Here is a 26,897-nt window from a genome sequence, read left to right on the forward strand (position 1 = left end):
AGGAAGATTAGTTTCTTTTTCTTAATTAAAAAAGGAAAGAGATCATTGGTACTAGTAGCCTGAAAATATGCAAGTCTACTCTCAATCAAATTTGTCATGAAATCCTCTAGAAAAGAAATTACGAAATTTCTCTAAAAAAATCTTGTATTTTTTCCGGCTTCAACGTGCTAGCGTTTGACGTTCCCGTAGCACTTGGTTCACATCCGCCAGCAAATTGTTACTTGCATGCAGCCATGTACCAGTAGTTGTACCAGTTCCGACCCTTAGCCAGCCATGGACCAATGGACACACCAACCCGGCAACCCTGTGCTTTGCACACCTCCATGCTCATCGGTGGGTCGCATCTGCAGACGGCATACAGAATTCACGCTACAGGAAGGCGACTGTTTGGTTTGGAGAGACCGCCAGCAGCCTGCCGGGGAAGTTTGAACGGTGGTTGGAGCAGTCAAAATGGCGGGTAAAAGGGGGATACGAGTCCAACTGCCACTCTGCCAGCTCCCTTCACTCACTCGCAACGCCTCAAGAAGAACCACCCTGCCAATGCTCTGCCCTAGTGCCCTTCAGCTTCCTGAACGGTGAGTTCTTCAAACTGCATTGTCTCCGGATTCCATATGAAGGTGTAATTCAGTTACATGAAGAGTCTACCAACTACCTTATTCTACTTGATGAACTGCAGATCCTCGCTCGCGTGAGGGCCAACAATGGCTGACGAACTGCGCAATCCTCTGCTGGGGCTTGAGAAATTCAGCAGCGAAGAGATCGATCTGGTAAGCGCATCAGTTACAGCAATGCAAGGTCCCATTCCTCTGATTCTCTGAAGATTCATTCAGTTACAGCAATGCAAAGTCCCATTCCTCTGATTCTCTGAAGACGTCATGTATGCACTGTGCGGATACAGGAAAGCCTGCCCCTGGAAGATGTTTTCGAGCAGCTCAACACATCTCGCAGCGGGCTTTCATCGGCGGATGCTGCAGAACGGTTGCAGCTGTTTGGGGCAAACAGATTGAAGGAGAAGCGTGTAAGTTGAACATTTTGACTAACCATTTCTGGATGACGCACATATTCTGAATTCCTAACTTTCTGAATACGCGTTTCACTTTCTGGCAGGAGAACAAGATTCTGAAGTTCCTCAGTTTCATGTGGAACCCTTTGTCCTGGGTGATGGAGGCTGCAGCAGTGATGGCATTGGTCTTGGCAAATGGCGGTGTAAGTTTGTAACATTCAGAGATGTGAATATATGACCCTTGACTGGTTTACTCAACAAGTCTCTGAAAATGTTACTAAGATACTAATTCCAGTTACTCAAACTGTCAAACATAATGGGGATCTTTTTCCTTTGTTCAGAGTCAAGGTCCTGACTGGGAGGATTTTGTTGGAATCGTCTGCCTTCTGGTTATCAACTCAATTATCAGCTTCATTGAAGAAAATAATGCTGGCAATGCTGCTGCAGCTCTCATGGCACGCTTGGCACCAAAAACAAAGGTTTGTATAAACAAAATAGTGCTATTCCAGTCTGATCTTGTTGTGCTCTTCATACATGGGTCATTGGTGTGCTTTTTCAGGCTCTTAGAGATGGGCAATGGCAAGAGTTGGATGCTTCCATCTTGGTCCCAGGAGATATTATCAGCATCAAGCTTGGTGACATCATACCAGCGGATGCGCGCCTGCTAGAGGGAGATCCTCTGAAAGTTGACCAGGTAATTTCCCAATTGAATTAGCAGATATTGTTTCCATAAGTAACATAGCAGCTGCTGGTATGTTCAGATGAGCATGTCAGCTTGATTGATCTGCTCCTTGTATTTTCCCTAATGCAGTCAGCTCTAACTGGTGAATCCCTTCCGGTAACCAAAAGGAGTGGTGACCTAGTGTTCACGGGTTCAACGTGCAAACATGGAGAAATTGAAGCTGTCGTCATCGCGACTGGCGTCCACTCTTTCTTCGGAAAGGCAGCTCATTTGGTGGACTCCACAGAGGTTGTTGGCCATTTCCAAAAGGTGAATTGTCAAATGTTCAGAATATATGTATGAATCTCTAATTACACATGAATGCCTCTGGTTTAAGCTAATCATACACCTGAAATTTCAGGTTCTAACCTGCATAGGGAATTTCTGTATATGCTCGATTGCGGTAGGGGTGATTCTTGAGGTTATTATCATGTTCCCAGTACAGCACCGGTCATACCGAAATGGAATCAACAATGTGCTTGTTATTCTGATCGGCGGGATACCTATTGCGATGCCTACCGTTCTGTCAGTCACTCTTGCAATAGGTTCTCATCACCTATCTCAACAGGTATTCTACGGCACTGTTGATATCTTTCTTCAGACAATAGTTGTTAATGCATCATTTTTCCTTAGGTTTGTTAGAACATCTTGCAGGGTGCAATCACTAAAAGGATGACAGCCATCGAGGAAATGGCAGGAATGGATGTTCTGTGCTGTGACAAAACTGGAACTCTTACTCTCAACCATCTTACCGTCGACAAAAACCTAATCGAGGTAACTTATTATGATAATATAAAAAGGTACTGTGTATTCACCTTAGTGATAATTAGTGGTGCAAGCTGATCCATCCTTTGGGTAACTTCAGGTGTTCAGCAGAGTAATGGACAAGGACATGGTTGTCCTGTTAGCTGCAAGAGCATCAAGAGTGGAGAACCAAGATGCAATTGATATGGCCATCATTAACATGCTAGCTGATCCCAGAGAGGTTCTGAATTTATTTGCTCGGTTTAAATCTGCACACATTCAGAACAGTTCTTGGCAGCTTATCTGTTCTCTCTTTTCTGAAACAAGAATGCTACGTGTTCCTTGTCAGGCACGCGCCAACATCACTGAAGTTCATTTTCTCCCCTTCAATCCAGTTGACAAGAGAACAGCTATAACATACATAGATTCTGATCATAAGTGGTTCCGGGTCAGCAAAGGCGCTCCGGAGCAGGTACTCCTGTTGAAGTTCATCGTTGTATCTCTCAATCCATAATCCATTCTTCCTTAGTCAGTACAGGCCTTACAGAATTCTGTCGAACCTACTTTGATTCTGTGTGACTGAATGCTATTCTTCTGATGATGTTCATATTTCAGATCTTAAGCTTGTGCTACTACAAAGATGATGTTGCCGAAAAGGTGCAGGCAGTGATCGAAAATTTTGCAGAGAGGGGCCTCCGTGCATTAGCAGTTGCTTACCAGGTGCCACATCATTCAATTTATTTGGTGGCCATTACTTTTCTTTTTGAAGAAGAAGATCTGGTGGCCATTATTGCAATCTGAACTCTGAAATCAGTTGGTACCTTGTATCAGGAGATCCCAGAAAGATCAAGGGACAGCCCTGGCGGACCATGGATCCTCTGTGGCCTACTGCCGTTGTTCGATCCGCCGCGGCACGACAGCGCCGACACCATCCGCAGAGCGCTCGATCTTGGCGTCTGCGTGAAGATGATCACCGGTGCGCATGGCCACGAACTTGTGCTTGTTTCCGTAGCGTGACGCCCTGACTTGATCGCTGGCTCTGTCCGTGCAGGTGATCACCTGGCCATTGCAAAGGAGACCGGCCGGCGCCTGGGGATGGGCACGAACATGCACCCGTCGGCGTCGCTGTTCGGCCGTGGCAACGGCGAGAACTCGGCGGCGGTTCCCGTCGACGAGCTTGTCGAGAAGGCCGACGGATTCGCCGGCGTGTTCCCGGAGCACAAGTACGAGATTGTGAGGATCCTTCAGGGTAAGGGCCACGTCTGCGGGATGACGGGCGACGGCGTGAACGACGCGCCGGCGCTGAAGAAGGCGGACATCGGCATCGCGGTGTCCGACGCCACGGACGCCGCGAGGGGTGCCGCCGACATCGTGCTCACGGAGCCCGGGCTCAGTGTGATCGTCAGCGCCGTCCTGACCAGCCGCGCCATCTTCCAGCGCATGAAGAACTACACGGTTCGATCCTTATTGCATTCAGTATCATGCTTCAGCATTGCACGGCACAGTAAAATTCAGTGGTAAATTTGGCTTGCCGTAACTGCTGCTTCATCTCTGCAGATTTATGCCGTATCCATCACCATACGGATAGTGGTAGGAACCGAATTAACTTTTAAATACTTGACTCTGCCATTCTAGGTCACACTAAATACTTCCTCCGTTCCAAATTGTAGGTCATTTTGGACTTTTTTAGGTTCATAGATATTATTATGTACCTAGACATACACTATATCTAGATGCATAATAATATCTATGAACCTAAAAAAACTAAAACGACCTACAATATGGAACGGATGGAGTAGTAATTTCAGATTCTTTTTTTCTGCAAGCAGCTAGGATTTGTTCTTCTGGCATCGATATGGGAGTACGACTTCCCTCCGTTCATGGTTCTAATCATAGCCATACTGAACGACGGTGATGCATCTCTGAACTTGTCATCTCATCCAAAATAGCTGCACATTGCTACATCAGGATGATGGATTTGAAATGTACCACTCTGATAAGGGACCATCATGACGATATCAAAGGATCGCGTGAAGCCGTCGCCAAGACCAGATAGGTGGAAGCTGAATGAGATCTTTGCAACTGGAGTCGTCATGGGAACCTACCTTGCATTGGTGACGGTGCTGTTCTACTGGGCAGTGACAAGGACCACATTCTTTGAGGTAACATAACATTGGTTGCAGCATCCAGAACTGAAGATATATTTGATAGATCAACTGACTGAAGATCTGTCTCTGAATTGCAGTCACATTTCAAGGTGAGATCTCTCAAGGAAGACGCTGAGAAGGTCTCGTCGGCGATGTACCTGCAGGTCAGCATCATCAGCCAGGCTCTGATCTTCGTCACACGCAGTCATGGCCTGTCATTCCTCGAAAGGCCTGGAGCTCTGCTGATTTGTGCCTTTGTCGTAGCACAACTGGTGAGTCTCTGAAATCTCTGGAGAAGAGTGAGCTGCACCAGAATTTAGCGAGCGCTTGTCATTCACGTTCAACCCAAGATGCATTGAAGATGTGCCTGTAAGTTGTAACTGAAGCTCTCGATCGCAGGTGGCTACCCTTGTCACCGTCTATGCGACCATCGGCTTCGCATCGATCAGTGCGATCGGATGGCGCTGGGCCGGTGTCATATGGCTGTACAGCCTGGTTTTCTATGTGCCACTTGACCTGATCAAGATCGCCGTCCGGTACATTCTTAGTGGCAAAGCATGGAACTTGCTGATCGACAGGAAGGTACTGCACAGTTGTTCATCTGCTCTCTTCCTTCAGAATTCATTCATGGCTGCTTGTTCATGCTTCAGACTGCATTTACAAGGAAGAGCGACTTCAGGAAGGAGGACCAGGAGTCCAGGTGGGCGCTTTCCCGGAGAGATGTTCAGCAAAGGGCGTTCTCTGATCATCTTCTCAGCAGCTCAATGCCGTTCTCTCAGATCGTAGATCAGGCGAGGTGGCGCGCCGAGATCACCAGGTAAGAGTGCTGTGGGGATTGCGAGATTTGGTCTTCTTGGCTGGGCAATGTCAAAGCAGGAAACTGAGTGAGAATCTGATCGATTCTGTTTGCAGGTTGGGAGAAAGGCATGCACTGAGAGCACACGTGGAGTCTCTAATGAGGTTGAAGCGTGTGGATAGTCGCATCATACGGACGGCTCAGACCGTCTGACCTGCATGAGCCTTAAGGTGGTGGTGTTTTCAGATAACAAATGGGACAGCATCTGTTCAGCTCGAAACTAGTGTTTATGCATATCTTCTTAATAAGGGAATGCTAAATGTGAAGAGATTTGGTAGAACAGATTCCAGATCACACCCACCAAAGTTGCACTGATTTTATGCATCTTGTTTCAGCTGATGCAGCAGTACTGAGAGTACTTGATTATTTTAACATTCAGAGAACTTGACACCATAGTTCTGTTTATCAGGTGCATTTGAATATAATCTAGCCAAAGAATACAATAGAATGCATTAATCTAAGATCAAGGTACTGTTTTTCTTGACACAATACAACCATCAACCATAGAACACAACTCCTTTGTTACCAAGAAAAACCTGTGATTATGTACTGGCGAAGCTGACAAACTCCTCTGTTTTCTTCTTCCACTTATCTCTCTTCTGGCACTAGTCGAATGGAATAAATACAACCTGAGATGTAACAGAAAGGATCGGGTTCTTCTTCCATCATATGAAATCTTGGTCTTGGTCATCTGGTCGGCGAGAAGTATCTCCATCGAGCATTCTCTTTGTCATGTTTGCCCTCTGCACAAGTCGAACCAGTGCTTGCACCACCTCTGACATTGGTGGCCTGAATTCAGGTTCAGGCTGCAACAAGAATTTGGTTCACAAGGTTCAGAACTTTATTTAGATGGATATGTTTGTTTCATACGACTAGTATATATGAACACTGTAACTCCTACCTGGACACATAGTGCGAGCACATCAGCAAATCGAGATAGAGATTTGGCTGGGTATAGACCCTTGAGTGCAGGATCAACCATCCTGTCCAACGCGTCAATGTCATGCAGCTGGGGGGTCGCCCACCGCACAAGTGACTGCTCTGACCTGGGTCTAGAGCTGTAATGAAAATGGTCACACAATGGCATGTAGGATCATCAATTATCAAATTTTATAAATTATAACTTAAAAGGCTGAAAAACAGATAATGAGAGGGCACCTGTCAAATGGTCTCCGTCCCGTCAATAGCTCAAGCATGACAACTCCAAAGCTGTAGACATCACTTTTGAGGGTGTACTGACCGGTCATGTCCACCTCTGGGGCAGTGTATCCCGCACTTTGTTCTGCTGCCTGCACAAATTTATTTGGCGGTAAACATTACAAAGATGGTTAGTGAGCCAGAGTCTGAAAAACTAGGGTAAGAACTGCATAGCTGATGCATACCTAGATAACCAAGAGGACATAAAAGATATTTGTTTTTCATCATTGTAGGTACATGTATACATGAAGTTTTATAAGCTCATTAAACTGGTTTTTAGTAGCTTGGCTACCTAAGAGTTCTCCATGTACTAAAGTTCTTTTAACTTGACCTGTTGACCATGCAAGAACTTAGATGTTAGTATATTGACCATTACCTGGAATTCAGCATCAGGAATAAAGCTTGCAAGTCCAGCATCTGAAACATGTGGATTGAATTCCGAGTCCAGCAAAATGTTTGATGACTTGAAATTCTTATGGATGATGGATGGAGAACATATTTCATGAAGATACCTATGAATTACATTTTAATGGGAAACTGTAAGGATTTACATAGTTTGAAAGGAAAAATAGAATGTTACAGTATATCACGTCATGAACAGGCTTAATAATCATTGAAGCATGTTCCTCAAACTTTCAGTTAATATTTTGACATATTTAACCAACAAGACAGATTCCACAAGAATAAGAAAAGAGTAAAAAAAATGCATAAACAAAAAGTCTATGCCGGGATACTGTTTATTCCACTATCTAAAATATAATATGCATGTAGACTATCTAAAATATGATAATTGATATGCATGTAGACTCAATATCATAATTCATGCCATTCAGATTAACAAATATTATCATTCATGCCATCCAAATTTCCACTTACTCTAGTGCACGGGCAGAGCCGAGTGCGATCTTGACACGAGAATTCCAACTAAGTGGCTTGCTGTAATCGTCTGAAAGGTGAAGTAGATCATGAAGCGATCCATTCCTGTGGAAATCATACACAAGCAAGTGTTGCCCGTGTTCCATACAATAGCCCACAAGCTCATTTAGATTTGGATGGTGCAATTTTGAGATATTAGAGACCAGTTCAGCAAAGTCATCAGATGATTGGAATGGCATCACAGTGCTGTCTAATTTCTTGATGGCCAGAACCTAGATAGAGTAAACAAAAGTAAGCACATTATATTTAAATAAATGGCCCAACTCTGTATTACACTACATGAGTACTTTCTAAAGAAAAGGAATAAATATTAGAACAGGAAAACAGAAGCTATCATTATGCAACAGAAAGTAGTCAATTTTTCAGGATCTTCTATGTTACTTTGTTCTTCATTAAAACATCTTGCTCCGAAAATATAATTTCTTCTTAGCTCTGTATGATTGCCACCTTTCACTAATGTTATAATATATACATGAATATAATTTCTTCTTAGCTCTGTATGATTGAAAACATTAGCCCTATTTTCAAAGGCCTTACAGAATACAGACAGTACTTATATAAAGAAACTTTTCGTGTACCTTACGAAATAGATAGGAATTGTGACATGAGGATATGAGCATACCTTTCCATCATTGAACTGTGCCCTGTAAACACGTCCAAAAGTACCCTCTCCAACAAGGTTGTCGAAGCTGAAGCTGTCTGTTGCCACCTGTAGATCTGCAACTGAATAAACAGTCGCCTTTATAGGTGTTATATTGCTTTTCTTTGCAACAGGCCTGTTTGAAAAATCATCATCATCAAACGATTTGTGGCGTTCTATCTTCGGGGGCGGTTTCAGACTAATGGAAGCAGGTGAAGCCAAAGACTCTATGTCTACTGTGGTAGACTCATCAATAGGCTTCATGTCTGCAACATGTGAATAAAACAGATATTCACATAATTATATAAAGCTGAGAAGACATCTCTCAAGTGTGACAGCCATCAAGATAACCGACCTTTAATTTCGTTTGAGGGAAAGGAAGTGAATGGCTGGTGCTGTTCATAGTGTTCTGCCTTAGCAGCTTTGCGTTTTCTTCTTTTTATTAGAAAGAACGCAACAACTGCTCCAACAACCAGCAATGATATGATAATTCCAGCCACACCTCCACCACCTATCCCAGATTTTCCACCAGAACTTGATGAACCATCTGGGCTGTTCCTACGGTTCGGAGGAGGCGGCGCTGTATATGGAGGTGGCGGTGGCGCTGGTCCTGTGCTCCAAGAATTTCCGTCAGTCCTGTACACAAGAAGCATATCAGTCCAAGATATAGCTCTCTAACAGTTGCACATCAAGCAGTCAAGATAACTCACTGTATACTGTTTATCTTCTTAAGTTGACTAGGAATCCAACCAGTGAAACGGTTGTTCGCAACATTCCTACAGGCAAGCAAGTTATGAGATATTGTACTGAGCATGCTAATAAAGCATCATTGAATTGCACTGTTGATTACTCACAGAGCTTCAAGGGGGAGATTCGCTAGGACATTGATATAACCAGTAAATTGATTGTTCTGCAAATATCTGAGAAAAAAAAGGAATGGGTTAATGCAAAAAAGTTCTAATGAGATGTGTATAGGAGATGAAAATAAATGCACAGGCATCCTTTCATACAAATGTTTCAGGCTTGACAATCCAGTGAAACTTTGTGGAAGATCACCCGTAAGAGAATTAAAGGAGAGATCCCTGCATCACATTAAATATGAAAACAATGAGAATCAAAACAGAAGGAAAATGAACGAAAAATGAGGAATTTTACTACACAAATTAAGACCCATCTTTTTTATTTTTGCGAAGAAATTAAGACCCATCTGACAATGCCCACAACGTACTTACACATCTGTCAAACTATAAAGGCTGGAAAATACATCGCTGATGTTTCCTTGTAATTGGTTATGGTTAAGGTTTCTGCATATGCCAAGAAAAAAATCATTTAGCCCTTCATAGATGATATATATTCCAAGGTAAAATCAACTCCTGGGTGCAAAGATACTCACAAATACTTAAGATTAGTCATTGTCGAAATCGAGTAGGGTAAATTTCCACCAAACTGATTTCCTGCAAGATTGCTGCACAACAAGAAGAATCCTCAAACAGTCATGCCACCTGAATAGTTGGAAATAATTACAAATGCATGTATTCACTTGGGAGCTTACAGTCTCTCAAGCTTCATATAGGGAAGATTGTACTGTATTTGGCTCCCACCACCAAGACTGTTTTGGCTCATGTCACTGCACCAAACAAAAATTGATTTACGATGGCTATCAACTGAAGTCTCACAGCAAACAAAGTTGAGCAAAAGTTATAATTGGGGACTCACAGCTCAACTAATGAACCCAAGTTATTCATGTTGTAGGCCAAATTTCCGGAGAGTCCCAAGTTCGACAATAGGCTACAGCATCAAATAAAGGAAAAATACACTAAGAGGGAGTAAGAAATGAAAGCTGTGCTAGGCTGGTAGCAATTATATTGCGGCACAAAGCTCACATTTTAGTGACCCCTGATCCTGAGCAAGTGATGCCCTTCCATGACTGGCCACAAGGATCACCACCATTTGCCTGCCAACCATTGAGCTGCCCAGGAGAATTCAGACTAGTAAAGAGTGTATTGAGGACATTAACTGCATGCAGGAGAGACATGAATTAGAACAGTAGATAGGACATGCTGTTAAAGATCTCAGTTCGTATGCAAACGAATTAGTAAGAATATGCATGGATTCAAGTTAACATAGCATGACTTCTAATGGGGAAAAATCACCATGGTTGATAAGGAAAAAAGATCTGCTCAGAGAAATCTATAGGGCAATTTTCATCTTTACTTGAAGATGAGATTTTGTAAAAATAAAAGGAGAAGAGGTGTCAAATCAAGAAGCTGCCTCAAAGGAAAATGATTGTGTTATCTAGGAGACTGTTAAAACCAAAATGTCCCACTCACAATGGCACTCCTATATCCAACCAACTCCATCAACACTTGCAAGAATCTAAAAATAGCATTATGAGTTCAAGTGGTGCTACTTTTGTTAGATAAAGGAATAGTTCAATATTCCGGCCTCTACATCACAGTGCTACTTGAGGTATTAAGTTCAGAGGCATCAGCTAACAATAGAATTTTCTTTTACAACACTTCCGATTTCAATTCAAGTCCTTGACAAAGAGTTGAAAACAGAAGTGAAGGAAACCGAGACCAACAATAGATAAAGGCAGCAAGAAGAAAAACATTGCAGAAACTAGAATTTCCTCTGAATCCAGCGCATTCCCGCTGCTGAATTACCCCTCCAAATCCACCAAAAAAACTGCAGGCCCCTGCTATCACCATCTAACTTGTGTCAGCGCGGTGCGACAGAAACTGCCGGACGCACAGTAAACCGTACAGTTCGTGAGCTTGTGGACAAACAGACAGCGGAATTCAGACAGCATCCTGTCCACAATGTAGAAAGGATGAAAATCGAGAGCATTCTCAAATCCTACACAAAGCGAAACCCCCGTAACCTAATTTCTAAAAGTAACGTTAAATACTAATGACTAGAAACGGGGGAATCGCGAGAAGAAACCAAGATTTGGTTAGGGAAGAGAGCAGTTTAGCAGACTTGCTGATTCCGGAACCGAATCTACCAGAGCACGGCACCCATCTGGTGGAAATACCGAAAGAAATTGGAAAATTCACCCCTTGGAAATTGGTAGGAAAAAAAAATCCAACTTTCTTTCTGAACTGAAGACGCCAAACAGACCTCTAAAGAGCAATCCAGTTACTAACTTACTACTACCAAAAGGAAGAATTATCCAGTTAGAGCAGAAGTTTCCAACTCACGATCGCTGGGGTCCGTGTCGGCAGCAGCGAAGATCCGTCCGCGTGGCCAAATGCCGCCGCCGCAGCATCCCAGGAGCAGCAGCACCAGCCATGGCGCGCCCACCGTCCCGCCACCGCCTCCCCTCCTCCTCCTCGCCATCTCGCGCGGCAATGCTCTCCTCCGGTCCTCCCCCCTAGCGAAACCGGGAGGAGCTCCCTTGTGTACTCGGCGCCTCCAAATCCGACTGAATTACGATCCTTTTTAACAGATCGTGGCGCCGCTCTTCAACCCCCGGATATGAATTGTGCGCGTGTGCGTGTGCACTGGAAACTAGCACAGCGGCAGCTGGCAGACAGAGCGCCCGGACAAGAACCCGGGTGGTGATGAGGTCAATCGCTTCGCTGGTGTCGCTGTCATGGGCATTCTCGTGATTCGCCTGCCCCGGGGAAGGAAGGTAACGTTCGAAAGGAAATGGAGGATTTTTTTTCCTTTACAAAATGCACGAAAGGAAATTCCACCGATTTACTTGTCATCGAAAATGCTAGTACTGCTCCTTTTGTGAGGAAAAAAGGGTATTGACATGCTAGTACTGCTACCATGCCTCATAGGACAATGAACAGACAGGATGGCGATTATTAGGATGGACAGAGGTCGTTACACTAACATGGGATTAGGTCTCCGTCTGCCTCTCTGTGGATGGGTACGAGAACGTGGCAAGTGCCCTGCAGCCTGAGCCTGAGCTGGCCGTATCGGCTGTGGTCAGCGGCAGAGGAATTTTGGCCCCTGTGTTTCCCAGCTGTGACAGACAGAGAGAGGATACAATACTGAAAAAAATAGTCACGAACCGCCGCAGATTGTTGTTATTCTGCTATTTGTCAGCCCGATGGGCGGTGCTTTGTTTTTGTTTCCTTTTCTTTTTCCCCAACCCTGCAGTGACGATCCGACGGTGCGAGTGTGGCGTGTCATTCTATTTTTTCTCAATCTAACCTGCATGCGCTTCCACCGCGACACGCGCACCTGACACAAAGGTCAACCAAACAGAACCTGTGCCCGCCCGCCCTGCGTCGCCAGCTGGTCGTGAGCCAAGAAGAAGAGCGCCGCGTACGACGACGAACGGGCCTCATGCAATGCAATGCAATGCATCCCTGTGGCAGGACACGGCTGTTGCTTAACGCTCCGCGAGCAGCGCACCGGGATTAGAGAGCAAAGGGCAGAAGCGGCATTGCGGTAACCCATCGCTTGCCCACACGCTAATGATTGGACCATGTCATGTTACCATCCACACTACGCGCAGGGACGACGAAGAGAGGCTTTCCTTCCATTGCGATGCGTCGCAGCTGCTCGATTCAGTCGTGGCGAGAACCAAGCTGGACAGCAACATGCGACCAACCGCCCCAAGCCAGCGCGCGGACACGCTAATCTAATGCAAATCCTTCGACACCACACCAACGGGCAACGACGGCTCTGCCCGCGCTGACGAGGACGCGCTCGGCTCCTCCTCCACCAACGGCCCTGCAGCGCTTCGGATTATGTTTTCTACTTGGCGAGCACTTGGGACTGGAAAGCGAGCCTGCAAAGAGAGACCTGAAAAGCACAGACCCGTGCCCGTGTCCCTCCCGGATTCGCACCCCCTAGTGGTGGTACAAAGTCTCCTGCTTGGGTTCAGTTCGTTCAGACTTGAGAAAGTGACTCTGCAACCACCAGCATCCATAAGCACCGTGTGCGTTTCAGTTTCTGTACTTTCTATGGTTGTCTGCAACTGACTGCAGTGATCTCGGTGATTTTCACGGGGCCTTTCGAGGTGTCGTCGTCCCCACGACGTGCAGCAAGGCCACGAGGATTTTGTGGGTTCTGGCGTTGTGGGACACGCATATGGATTCGGGTTTCGAGGATGCTACCAACGGGGACTGAGGACGGGCTGTACCTGTACGTGCGCTCCTTGATTGACACACCTGCCGTTATGTCCCTCCGCAACGCCGGACTGCTCGTACTAACTAACTGATCATCATCAGGTCTGTAACGGAACAGAGTACGGGACTAGGTTTGTTAGCGCTCTGTCATTGCTCTGCTCCTTTTCTTTTCAAGTTGGACAACTACCAAGAGCTTGGCTTGGCTTGGCTTTGCTCATGTTGTCTTGCCTCTTGTTCTGTTGACTTCTTTTTCATGGTATGAAATCTATTGGACTAGATTTTATCTCTTTTTTTTTCTCGTTCAGTCTCTACCTTTTGGGAGCGATATGAAGGTAGCCGTTCCGATGAGCCCTTGTCATAGCTGGACAGCTTGATGATGGACTGTCAAGCGGGATGAAAGGCAAGATCTGGATTGGGATATGTCCTTGAATAGGTACACAATGGATAGTTTTCTTGGAGATCTCAAGCAGAGGTTGCATTGGGGTAGCACACAAGAGCCTCACATCTGGTCCACTGACATGAGCACAAAGATCCAAGAAAGGGTTTAAATTAGTGAGCATCTGTTAACCATATTCAAGGATAGATGGTCTGTAAAGTGGGTGTGCTTCTTAGTTGAAATTGTTGACATATGAAGTAGTTTTTCATGTCAGTCAAGTGTGACTTTCTCGAACAGTGGCGCGCAGGAACCATTTCTGCTTGAGTTTGTGCCATGTGAGCTACCTGATTTTGAATCGATTAATTGGGATACATTGGTAATTTAGGAAAGTCATGATGAGGAAGGAAGAATTGAAACCATTGGACAAGATAAATTGTACGTTATTTTGGGGTTGAAGGATGAGGATGAAAGGGTGAAGAAGGCCGTAGAGGCTGCTGCAAAGGAGGTTGCAGCACAGGCGGCTGAAACCCAAGGAGGTACCATGCCATTGGACATAGAGGGTGCAGCCATTCCAATGGATGATGTCATACCAGAGGAGTTGCATATAAGTTATGATAAGGATAAACCATAAATGAAACTTGACCTTTATTACCATGATATGGATGAGTATTGGTTGGCTGTGAGGCAATATGGAATCAAGTTTGAATTGGGTACAGAGACATCAGATCAAAAGCGATTTAGAGGGTTCTACACAGGTGAAGACCGCCCTTGGAGAATAGTCGGCAATCGTCAAAGTGATGAGAGAACTATCATGGTACTAACTTGTTATTTTGCATGTGTTTGTAGTGCCTGACCTGCAGCTATTTTTCATGTGTTTTCACTTGCTCATATGAACTAATTTTTACTGCTATTTGATTGTAGATCACCCTTTTAGTGGATAAACATGATTGTATATCAACCGGTAGAATAAAGACTACTACAGCTTCAAAATCCTGGGTGGCTACAAAAGTTGTCCCTATCCTCATCAAGGATGAGAAAATGGGTACTAAGAAACTACAGAAAAAGTTGGAAGATGACTACAATATCACTATTGGGTATCATACAGTATGGAAGGGAAGGGGATGGCTTTGAAACAGATATATGGGCCATGGGAAGAGAGTTTCCATGCATTGTACAGTTGAAAGGCAGAGATTGAGAAGATGTCTCTGGGAAGTGTTGTTGAGATTGATACAGAGGTTGTACAAGGGAGAGTTTACTTTTGTAGATTTTTTTGTGCACTGGCCCTTGCATTGAGGGATTCAAGGCTGGTTGTAGGCTATACCTATCCATTGATGGAACTGCACTTAATGGAAGGTGGAATGGTAATTTAGCTTCTGCTACAGGTGTAGATGGAAACAATTGGATGTATCCAATAGCCTTTGGATTCATAGATTCGGAGATTGAAGATAATTGGGTTTGGTTTATAAGTCAGCTCAATAAAACAATAGGGAATGCTTCCCCTTTGACCCTCTGTACAGATGCTTGTAAAGGTTTGGAAAATGTAGTTAAGCAAGTATTCCCTCAAGCTAAACATAGGGAGTGCTTTAGACACTTGATGCAAAACTTCATCAAGAAGTATTTTGGTGACACATTTGGAAGGATGTATCTTGCTGCAAGAACATATAGAACTGTTGTGTTTAATCATCACATGAAAAAAAATTTGGATGCAAATTCTGAAGTGGAGAAGTACCTAGCTTAGTACCATCACCTGAAGTGGATGAGGTGTGCTTTCAACCCAGCCATCAAATATGATTACATAACAAATAATATTGCTGAGGTGTTTAATAACTGGGTAAAAGACTATAAAGACCTACCTATTAGGGAGCTAGCTGACAAGATAGGAGATGATAATGGTACTATAGGATAAGAGAAGAAGGATGGGAGAAAGGTTTCATGGATTGTTATTACCAACTGTAAGGCTTCATCTAAGGGCAAGGACCAGAGGATTAGGACACCTGAGAGTTGTCGGTTCTGCTAGATTTTATGCAGAAGTTTGGGACAACAGTAGAGATAACCATGTGAGGCATGTTGTCAAATTATTGGACAGAACTTGCACTTGTGAGGAGTGGCAACACACAAGTAAACCATGTGAACATGCCTTGGCTTTTCTGGCGACACAAAAGCTAAGTCCCATTCAATGATTATGTTCATGAGTACTTCTCAGTTCAAAGGTTTATAGAAGCATATCAAGGAATGATTGAACCAATGACTAACAAAAGTTAGTGGCCTAAGGTCGACCTTGGCTATGTCTTAGGGGCACCTCTCGGGAAAATGGGAGTAGGAAGATAGAGAAAGAAGAGGATCAAAAGCTTCCTGGAGGGGGTAGCGTGAAAGGGAAAGCATGAAAGGATAATAAGAAAGAGAAAGACATAGGAAAGGGAAAGGAGAAGATAACGATTAGAGGTCCAATAACATGCCCAAGATGTGGAAATAAAAGACCATAGATAGGCTAGCTACAAATATCCACTAAATGGCAAAAAAAGAAGTTGAGGAAGCCTAGGAAAAATAAAACAAAGCAGTTGAGAACTGATTCTAAACCTGCGAAGTCTAACAACACAAGGGGTCCACTACTAGAAGACAACCCTGGGATGCTCACAAGAAGGTAATGATGCTTCTCGTGCTAAAATTGCTTTGTATCATTGTTCGCGACTTTATCTAATCTGTTTTTATTTTTATATGCAGGCATCTACGATGCTTAGGGGAGAATGCACTTCCAATCAGAGCACTGCAGCACCTCCTGCTACTCCAAGCACACTAACAACTTCAGTTAAGATTGATACTAAAAAGATTACTCTAGAGAAGAGGAAAAGGAACCTGGAAGAGCTACTAAAACCCTCTCTTTTGTATAATGAAAGTGCTCTATTTTGTTGAACCATCTAAATTGTGCCATGACTCTGCTATTTTGTTCAGCCATCTAAACTATGTGATGACTGCTATTTTAAATTATGGTCTGCATGCTAAATGGTTGCAGCCTGGACCTTGCAATGAAGTTGATTGAATTGTGAACTCATTATGAAAATGAATGAACCATGATATTGTTGCCTTGTTGGGTGTAAAATTAATTCTCAATGTTTCATGTCAATTGCACTGCAGCTAGGGGTGGTAATGGATCATGGCCCTTATGCCTCCTTCACAATCCAACTTAGCCTTATCTATTTTTAGTTCAAAATCATATTAATTTATGGCCCGATCCTTATTGAGCCCGATCCTTAAATTTGCTAGGCTAAATTAGAGGGCCCTTTACCATCCCTAACTGCAGCACACGAATTTTGGAAGGGGCGACGCTAGGACCTGAGTCTGCCGTGGTGCTCGTCCTGTCAGTACTCAAGAACAGCTCCGAACAGCCTTATCTGGAACGTGAGCACTTAGGAAAGATATAAGGGGTAAGATTGTCATTTCACGTGGGTATGTATGGGAGAGAGAATTAAAATGGATTGGAAACAGCATAGTGGCAAGAAAAACAAGGTTGCAGGTGTTATTATTGGCAAATCGATGAAGCTATTGTTGGCAGGTGTTATTATTGGCAAATCGATGAAGCTATTGTTGGCAGTGGCAAATTGATGAAGCCAAACATTTGACCCAAATAGGCAAAAAGCTCTGGGGAGGAGAACCGACGGAGGAGGCGACGCGGTGATGGGATCGGGGACTTGGGGATTGCCGGATGGTAGGTCTGGTCAGGAGCAAAGGGAGGTGTTGTCTTTTTTTTCTCTTTTTTTAGAGAGCAGGGAGCCAGGGAGGGTGTTTTCTGTGAGCAGACGCAGGAGAGAGAGTAGTAGGTTGGCCGTCTCGGTCCGCTCGAAGTCCATCACGACACTAGGGGGTGTTTGGGAGCACTCCACTCCACGAAAAATTGCACCACTCCACCAACTTCGAAAATTTTGCAGCCAAACGCGTCTAGCTCCAGCAACTCCGGCTCCAGAAAAAAGGTGGAGCAGGGGGTAGATCCACGTTTTTTGTGGAGTACCTCAAGAGGTGCTCCAAAAACCCTCTTACAGACCTCCTCGTGGAGTTGGTGGGTATTTACCCACCATTGCCACTCGTTACACAATAACGGTTCGCGAAACAAAAACAGCCTCCCGTCGCCCCGTCCCTGACGTGCACCGCCCGCCCCTGCCGCGCCACCCGCCCCCCACCGCGCCGCCCGCCCGCCACCCGCCGCGCCGCCCGTCCCTGCCGCGCTGAAGGGGATCCTCAAGACCGAACTGAAGTGGCTCGACACGATCAAGACCGTTTGCTGCTGCTACTTCTCTCTGAACATCTCTGAATACTGCATATAGGACTTCCCACTTGAGCAAATGCTGGTGTGTACAGGAGGAAAGAAGGGGAGGAGAGAGGAGAGACAGACATGTGGGTCCGCTCACAAAGGGTAAAATAGGCTATTCACAAGAAGTGCTCATGCCACCAACCAAACACGTGCAACAGCTCCATATTTTTCTGGAGTTGTTAGAGTGGAGCTAGGAAAGTATGGAGTTGGTGGAGTGGAGTTGATTTTTCTAAAGTGAAGTGCTCCCAAACAGGCCCTACAAACAGCCCACGAAGCCATGCCGTAAAAATGTGCGCGTAGCAAGGAGAGAAGCGCACGAAGTCTGTATGATTTCGCGGCGTACTGGTGTAACGCTAGGGTCCTTTATATAGGCCTCAATGGCCATGCAGGTCGATTAGCTATTACATAGGAGTTTATAAACTGATCAGAGCTCTATCTCCAATCCATATGATCAAATATTATCTGCAAATCCTATCAGCAACCCGCAGGTTTTCACTACTGTATGAAAGAAGAAACAAAAAAAATTATGAAAGAAGAAACAAAAAAGACAAATAGGTGCATGAATAGTACATAATCTTGCATAAATTTTTATTCATCCTCAAATTTGCATGATAGTAGAAGATGACAAGTAGTATCCATTCATAATTTTAGACGAAGTTTTTATGCACATTTTGATCCATTCATAATCGTCGTTGTCTTGTTGATGCAGTGCAGTGTTTCAGTGATTCAGTTTCCACGCTTTCGGACATGTAGGATGTAGCAGGTAATCAAGCCTGTAGGTTATTGTGGGCTCATTTTAGTTGGGCGTATCTTTCACTTATGCGGACTATATGCCATTTGCAACCAAAACTGAAATTATATATTATTTGAAGCAAAACGATGATGGGATGTCTAGTTTTTCCTCGGCAGTGTAAAGTTGACTGAATGGTTTTTCCTTTCTGAGGTTGAGGAATATAAAGGTGAGTGAGTGTTGCTGACACTTGCTGTGTTGGCCCTCGCATATATATGACCACATCTCTCCAGGCGACCACCACATATCTGAATCTTGATTGCGAGCACGTCCCTATCAAGTATCAACAATAATCAATTAATCATCGATGTATCTGCTCAATTAGTTGGCGTGTCGAGCTCAACGGAACGGATACTTTCATATCGCTTCCAAAAGATAGAGACTGAACGGAAAAGATAAAGTCTAGTTTAAGAGACTTGCTACACACAATTACTAAAAGAGAAGTTGTAGCCCAATTGAGCAGGGGGCAGGACAAACATGAGCGAGGCCAAGCTTGGCAGTTGCTTCAACTTTAATAAAACCAAAAGAGCAGTGACAGCGCTAACAACCTCACGGCGGCACAGCACGGTCCACCGAACATAACACGTACTCTGTTCCGTCAGAGAACAGTCCAGCATCATGGACAGACAGAAGGGCATGTGTGTCAATCAAGGAAGACGCCGTTCGCAGCATCATGTCCCGTAGCACTGCTGCACGTCGTGGGGACGACACCTCGATCGAAAGGCCCCGTGGAAAACTGAAGATTATTACCGACATTTCAGAAAAGGAGTGTATACACTGACGAGGGCAGTGTGCGCCGGTGGTTGCAGAGTTGCTTTCTCAAGTCCGAACTGAACCGAAGCAGGAGAGGGGTGCGAATCCGGGAGAGACACGGGCACGGGTCTGTGCCTTAATTTTCAGGTCCCTCTCTTGGATTTGGAGGGGTAACTCAGCAGCGGGAATGCGCTGGATTCAGAGGAAATTCTAGTTTCTGGAATGTTTTTTCTTCTAGCTGCCTTTATCTATTGTTGTTCTGGTTTTTCCTTCACCTCTTTTAGAAATCTGAACTGTTCTAAAACAAAATTTTATTGTTAGCTGATGCCATTGAACTTAATACCTCAAGTAGCACTGTGGTTTATCAAAAAAAAAAGTAGCACCACTTTTGAACCCAAAATGCTATTTTTAGATTCTTCGCTAGTGTTGATGGAGCTATACCTGAGCATTTTTTGTCCAGCCCCCGCTGGGATTTGGTCCGCCCACGATGACTATGGGATTGGCGTGGGCAGAAAAATTAAGCCCGAAAAAATTCAAGCCAGCCCGAGCCCAGCTCAAAAAATCAGCTCAACACCGCCTATGGGACGGTCGTGGGCATGATTTGTCGGCCCGAAATGAACCGGGCTTTTTTTCAGCCTAGCCCGAGAAATATGGAGCTGGTGGATAGATGAGTGCCATCGCTAGAGGGACATTTTGATTTTAACGGTTCCCATAGATAACACAATGTTTTCCGTTCATGCAGCTTCTTGACTTGACGCCTCTTCTCCTTTGTATTTTACTAAATCTCATTTTCAAGTGAAGCATGAAAATTGCCCTATTGGTTTCTCTGAGCAGATCTTTTTTTCCTTATCAACCGTGGTGATATTTCCCCATTAGAAGTCATGCTATGTTAACTTGAATCTATGCATATTCTTACTAATATGTTAAGAGCAGAAGATCATCAGCGATGGGCACACAAACAAACCGCAGCCAAAAAAGGAGGAGCCAGGAGACACAGCAGAAATTGGGCCGAGCTGATTTAGACGCAGACGCCCGCAACGCTCCCGTGCGCCTCCGCCAGCTGATTTAAACGAGATACCGAACACCCCCTGTTCCCCGTCGCCGCCGCGGTCCGCCTCCTGCGGTCCTGCCGCCTTCCGACGGTCGTGGAGCGGCGCTTGGGGGGGGAAGGGGGGGGGGGGGGGTGATAGGACCAAGTCTTCTGTACTCGCGCACATCAGGGGCCCTCCTCGATCTGTGCTCCTCGAGTGGCTCCGGCTGGCATTTTTGCGCCACGCCGTCTGCACTCTGTAGCATGCATGCCGACGATGGCCTCGCCGCCGTCTGCACACGGACACCGCCGAGCAGGTGGCGCGAGCGCAGCGCCGCGTCGCCGTCCTGCAGCACCCGGGCGTTCACTCTGATCCAACCACGCGCGCAGCTGGTAGCTGAGGCTTGCCGACGGCGCTCTTCGTCGACTTCAGAGTTCAGAGGCGGCCTCTCCGTCCGGCCGCCCGGCGTTGAGTCTTGGACGGGGTGGCCACGAGACGTTCTCCAGCCACCACGCACGGCTTCCTCCAAGACCGGGTCTCTAAGCGCCGCCACCGCGCACTATGCTCACGCGCTCGCCAGGCCGCCGCATCTTGCCACGACTCCTGCGGTTGATCTACCTCTCGTTTGTGCAATTCCCTTCAGTTGAGACGGTTCAGCTCACAGCTCACAACTGGATTCACACTGGCCATCACCAAAGATATAACCTTGGTGACATGCACAGCAGGCAAAGTCCCAAACTTTCCCAAGGTAGAAACACAGACACGTCGCTGCTGTCACGAGTCACGACTCACTTCAACCACACAACAGAGACGCGAACGCACCTGCCATTGATGCTGCAAATTAAAGCCTCCTTGCCTGCAAATCGTAGAGGTTGCCAAGTCCATGCCGGCGTGGCCACCGCCGATCGAGCCTCTGATGTAATCGTCATTCAGACTTAAGCATCGTCATTCAGAAGCGTCTCTGACGTAATCTCGCCTCGTCCAGCCGCCAGAATTGAAGAACTACTCCTCCATGTCCATCGCCTCCCTCTCCGGTAACGCACGGCGAACGATTCATTTTCTGGGCCTCGGCAGTGGTACACTTGGCCGAGCTGATTCCTATGGGCCCACGCGAGGCTCCCCCTCGCCTCCGTCAGCTTCGGATCGTGCCGCTCGTTCTTGATCTGACGGCTTCCGTGGCCTCCGGGGTGGACGGTAAATGAAATACCGTCCACCCTCGATCGGTCCGCCAGGTTCCCCGTTGCCGCCGCGAGCCCCGCGATCAGCTCCTTCCCACCGCCGTCCGCCGACTGTTCAGCGAAGCTGGGTGACGGGACCCGGTCGTCCCGCTGCGCGGACATCAAGATCCCTCGAGCTGTGCGCCCTGAGCGGCTCCGGCTGGCATTGCCGCGACAGGACTGTCGCCGTCTGCAGCATGCATGCATGGCGATTCTCGCCCGCAAGTAACACGACCGGCGTCGGCGCCGTCTCTACAGCACGAAAGGTTCCAGAACACGCCGGCCTAGCACGTCGCCTCCCCATTTTTCGCGACGCGCGAATCGCGCAACTGTTTTGTCCGGCGACGCGATCGGCCATGTGCTGCGCGTCCATCGCTGCCTTTCTAGGCGTACGCACGCACTGCCTTTTTCTTGCTCGGCGTGGCGACAGTCCTGCTGTTTGGATGTTTAAGCTAAAGTTTTGGACGTGTCACATCGAATCTTCATAGGCTAATTAGAAAGATTAAATATAAGTTAATTATAAAACTAATTACACAGATGGAGGCTAATTCACGAGACGAATCTATTAAGTCTAATTAATCCATCATTTAGCAAATTGTTACTGTAGCAGCACATTGTCAAATCATGGACTAATTAGGCTTAATAGATTTGTCTCGCGAATTAGCCTCCATCTGTGCAATGGGTTTTGTAATTAATCTATGTTTAATACTGCTAATTAGTATCTAAACATTCGATGTGACACGAACTAAAAATAAACAAAGGGAACCAAACAGGACCTAATTTGTAGATTTAGTACGATCTAGGCCGTCTCACCTGGCCTAATTCAGCTAACCGGGCCTCCTCTAGGCCGTCAGCTTTGGGATTTTTTAACTGCTATATATAATCTGGTGTTGCTTGTCGTCTACTCCCTCCATTCCTAATTATAGGTCATTTTAACTTTTCTAGATTCATAGATATTAGTATGCATCTAGATATAGTGTAGTTCTCACCTATGAATCTAAAAAGCTAAAATAACCTACAATTTGAAACGGAGGGAGTACAATTTGCTCGTGAAACCACCATAAACTAAGCACAGTGTAGTTCTCACCTTAGCTCACGCACCACTAGCTAACAGCGAAGCTGCTGATAATATGATAGTTCCAAAGCGTGCGCCGTGTTTTTCCCCTTCCCGTGTTAGCGTGCGCCGTGTTTTTCCCCTTCCCGTGTTAGCGTGAGGCTCTGCATGAAAGTGATACGTGTTGACATTGTTGTTGTTATCATTTTATTCATCTATTGTATAGTCGACACGACGTTTTTTGTTCTCATGTGGAGCGGTGAAGATATGATAACACCCACACGTCTCGCTACGAGCCTACGACTACGATGTGTATAACGAAAAGGAAGGGCGTCGCCGGGAAGCACGTGCGGCACGAACACAACACTAGCTTCTGCCGCTCGATCGCACAGACTCGCAGGCCGTGTCATGCGTGCAGCCGTTTGTGGAGCCGAGCGAGGATGCTGTCGTGGACGATGAGGGACACGGGAGAGTGGCCGGGGGAGAACAAGAATCGGATGCCACCGGTGTGGCCCATATGTGCCGCGCCCCCATCGCCGCTTTCTAGCGTACGTCCACACGCGCGCGCCACCTTTTTTCTATAAACCTTTTTTACGGCAAAGCCGGTGTTACTTGTCGCCCACATTTTCGTAGTTTAGCTGGGCGGTTATTAGCTGCGTGATCAATGGCCACAGTTCCATTATTCAAATTCGCAGTGGGTGTGGGTGTGGTTCCAGTTGTTACCGCGATTGGCCATTGCTTGCAGGACAGTGACGTTAACACAAGATACTGCAAATCGAAAGGACACCTTGTTGTCGTGCGGAACGGTAGAGATAACACCAACCCACATGTCAGTTGTCGCGTCTGACGACTACGATGTGTTATCCGGGTGTACTACGTGGCAAACAGGGCGACACTGCAGCTGCAGGCCACGCCTACCCAATCGCGTGATCGCACGCACGCTGGGAAAGTGAAAGCTGGCCCAGCTTTTGCCTCATGTGTAGCATGTGCGCGTATCCTCGCTACAAAACAAGCATTTCTCTCTCTCTCCCAGCTTTTTCTTGGCCTCAACCAACTCAACTGTATAGCCACAAGAACTAATAAAACGCGTGCGTCCACAGCGCAAGCTGCTGTGGGGCTGCTATATATTCGCGCACCTGGCAGCTCAAACACCTCACGACATCAATTCCTAGCTCTCTTGCAATATCTTCTCTATCTCAGTCTCTCCGAGTAGTACATACACAGACATACACGCTCCGAGAGAGGCAGATACTTGCAAACTAAAGCACAGAGCTAGCATGATCCCAAGAGCGCCAAGCCTCTTCCACCTCGAGGAGGGGGTGGGCGCCTCGACCTCGACGCCAATGGCGGCCTCATCCGCCGGCGAGCTCGTAGGGCTCCGCCTCATCATACAGCCGTCGCCGAGGAAACAACAGCTGCCGACGGTCCTGAGGAGGTCAGCGGTGAGGGTCCCGCCGGCGGCGACGGGCGCGTCCAGCAAGTGCCACGAGAACGGCAGGGTGTTTGTCGGGCTCGAGTTCTTGAAACGCTGCTTCTGCTGCCACAAGAACCTCGACGCCACCATGGACGTCTTCGTGTACAAGTAAGAATCCCTGCCACTATCCAATAACCTTCCTCGATCTCTCAGGAGCTCGTTCACTCTCGAGCCTAGCTCGACCGTGTGAGTTAGTGACTCATGTGGGTTTCGGGTGACTTAATTTTGCAGAGGAGAGCAAGCGTTTTGTAGCGCCGAGTGCCGGTGCCAGCACATAGCGAAAGAGGAGCGGCGAGAGATCGAAATGCTCATCAGGAAGCGCCGCGACGCGTTCCACCGGCGGCACGCTGCTGCGGCGCCTAAGTTGCAAGGAGCAAATCGGCTCATGAGACTGCAAACCGCCGCACGATGATAAGCATATGTTAAAACGCTGTATAAATACTGTTGCCTTCTTCCATTTTACAAGTTAGGAGTGCCTTGAATCGAAGAAAGATGTCAGTGGTGAGCGGATGGTACTGCTGGTTGACCTTTGGCCTGGGTGCCAGGAAAGACGACTTCCTTCTCTTTTTTGAAGCAGAGGAAGAGGCAACTTCTGAATAATAATGGACTCAGACAGCATCATACGGTTCATGGCTTATGGCGCATAACATTTTTCATGAAGCAATGTCTTTATTTGGCATATTCAATTAACTGCTCCGTCCGTCCCAAAATATAAGTGACCCTGACTTTGGTTCTTAACTCAAACTATTCGAAAACTATTCTAAAAGTTTATCATTCCACTGTGCCGCTAGCAGTAGCCGGCATGGAATGCAGCAGATCAAAAGTCAATGGAAGAAAGAATGAAACGATTATTGCTGTTCAATGTTATCGTGCGTTCTGATCAAACAATCGGATTGACGTGTATCAGATCACCAGAAAAAATATAAAGAAACTAAAGAGGAGACGTTACATTTGAGAGAATCGAAAACGGACACAAAAAGGGAAGAGGCGCATCTAGAGAGCTGGATTATTACTGCAACCATCTTATTGTTGTTACATGTGGATCGGATGGGCGACACTAGGGCGGGCACACGGGATCGCAATGAGGGCACTTGGCCCTACACTCACGCATCGTGTCGTAACACAGGGATTCTGGCCTCTCGTTCCAGCAGCAGTAGCAGTCATATGGCTTCGTATCACACTCCATCTTGGCACAAAATACCAGCTTCACCTTGCTCTCATCGAATGTCGCTGTAGCATTATTGCTCATCTTCCTGAGGCTATACGCATGGCTCCTTGCAGTTCCAACCTCGAGAAGGTGAGGACGACCCGCTTCAATAAGACGTGTTCAACAGCGCGCAGAATATGTATACATACATCTAGATTCAATCAGTGATAAAAAAAAACAATGAGAAAAAAGAAACAAAGATGGTGAGATGTAACTTACACCGGACGGGCGATGCAACCAGGATCACCAAGAGTATGGCCGTCATCACCATGCACCCCCAAGCCACCGCACCTGTCCCCCATGTTCATATTGGATCTGATCGAAGTTCTGAACGAGATGATTCAGAATTTCATACTGAAGGAACTCAAGGAACCTCGAGAGAAATAAACTAACCCCTGCACAGAATACCGGATCTCCTCCCAAATCAATGCATCCACCGGCTCCTGCAGACGTGGAGAGGGTAATCTCGCTTGCATGCTTTGTTTCCACAGTTATGGCTACCAGTAGTGTTTAAGTACCAGCGAAAGGCAACCCATGAACAAAGGCATACACGTTAACATGACCGTTGCAACGGGCGCCAAAAAAAAGTTTTCACGAGAATATATAGTCGTTCATTGTCGCAAATCCGGTCTTATTATGAGAAAATATATAGTCGTTAGTACTGTCGACGTTGTGAGCTGTCTGACCCTTGTAGAGACACAGGCCCATAAACGGCGTTTCAGCCGCGCGAGAAGGGAACACGGAGAAAAAGGCCTGGCAAGCCCATGGAACGGAAGGGCCCAACAACACAGACACGCCATCCGAGCGGGCCTCATCGAGGATATCCCTTTTTCTGGCTCGCTAAATCGTACGCAGACAGCGAAAAATACAGCTTGTTGCCACTGAAATTATTCTATTCAGTTGCCTGGCAGTTTCATTCCTCAGTTGATAAGCTTGGAGTTTGCGTGGACCTCTGTTCCCTCCCTACGCATAGCGAGGAGCATGACACGAACCGCAGCTCTACTGAGTACCTTCCAACCATGGCAACCGACCAACCGTAAATTCAGTCATTGGCATGGCAAACGCAACACAGGGAATTATCGACGTGTGGTCCCATGGAAATAGATCATCCAAGGACACACTTATTTCCCTCCCAAATTTTAGAAGCTACTTTATGGTCCAGATCAATATGGTAAAAAAAACCACCTAAGATGCTTATCATACTACCCACTAGGGACACTAGCTACTTTATGGTCCAGATCAATATGCTCATAACACATGCATTAGAGTGTATAATTTGCATAGACAATCGATCAAGTCTGTATTGTTTTCACCCCTCACATTAAAGAACTTTGCACGATCTGGTTTGCTTGGGC

At 46.2% G+C, this 26,897-nt stretch overlaps 3 protein-coding genes across 4 annotated transcripts; 2 read left to right on the forward strand and 1 right to left on the reverse strand.

The window, feature by feature from the left end:
- Positions 1 to 701: 701 nt before the first annotated feature.
- LOC101770435 (ATPase 10, plasma membrane-type) lies at positions 702 to 5,893 on the forward strand. Its single transcript, XM_004987084.1, has 20 exons — positions 702 to 767; positions 899 to 1,018; positions 1,108 to 1,206; positions 1,345 to 1,482; positions 1,563 to 1,697; positions 1,815 to 1,994; positions 2,086 to 2,292; positions 2,379 to 2,498; positions 2,590 to 2,709; positions 2,818 to 2,940; positions 3,084 to 3,188; positions 3,300 to 3,444; positions 3,520 to 3,923; positions 4,026 to 4,058; positions 4,298 to 4,379; positions 4,470 to 4,630; positions 4,714 to 4,887; positions 5,015 to 5,197; positions 5,266 to 5,432; positions 5,528 to 5,893. Exons 1-20 carry the CDS (start codon positions 702 to 704, stop codon positions 5,622 to 5,624), a joined length of 2,859 nt encoding a protein of 952 aa, XP_004987141.1. The 3' UTR covers positions 5,625 to 5,893.
- LOC101771878 (protein STRUBBELIG-RECEPTOR FAMILY 6) lies at positions 5,811 to 11,791 on the reverse strand. Of its 2 annotated transcripts, XM_004985408.3 has the most exons (16): positions 11,448 to 11,789; positions 10,128 to 10,260; positions 9,961 to 10,032; positions 9,797 to 9,871; positions 9,638 to 9,709; positions 9,477 to 9,548; positions 9,255 to 9,326; positions 9,099 to 9,164; positions 8,955 to 9,020; positions 8,600 to 8,880; positions 8,227 to 8,510; positions 7,545 to 7,816; positions 7,045 to 7,180; positions 6,630 to 6,760; positions 6,373 to 6,529; positions 5,811 to 6,277 (listed from the first exon to the last, which is right to left on the reverse strand). In XM_004985408.3, the coding sequence occupies exons 1-16, from the start codon at positions 11,584 to 11,586 to the stop codon at positions 6,137 to 6,139; spliced, it is 2,169 nt and encodes a 722-aa protein (XP_004985465.1). In that variant the 5' UTR covers positions 11,587 to 11,789; the 3' UTR covers positions 5,811 to 6,136. The 2 variants fall into 2 exon arrangements, with proteins under 2 accessions (XP_004985465.1, XP_004985464.1); XM_004985407.3 differs by having other exon boundaries at positions 9,099 to 9,326; positions 11,448 to 11,791.
- Positions 11,792 to 24,004: 12,213 nt separating this feature from the next.
- On the forward strand, positions 24,005 to 25,021 carry LOC101772550. The gene is made up of 2 exons (XM_004985409.3): positions 24,005 to 24,443; positions 24,567 to 25,021. Exons 1-2 carry the CDS (start codon positions 24,139 to 24,141, stop codon positions 24,745 to 24,747), a joined length of 486 nt encoding a protein of 161 aa, XP_004985466.1. The 5' UTR covers positions 24,005 to 24,138; the 3' UTR covers positions 24,748 to 25,021.
- Positions 25,022 to 26,897: the final 1,876 nt, after the last annotated feature.

The sequence above is a fragment of the Setaria italica genome, chromosome IX, assembly GCF_000263155.2.
Source record: "Setaria italica strain Yugu1 chromosome IX, Setaria_italica_v2.0, whole genome shotgun sequence".
Classification (NCBI taxonomy): Eukaryota; Viridiplantae; Streptophyta; class Magnoliopsida; order Poales; family Poaceae; genus Setaria; species Setaria italica.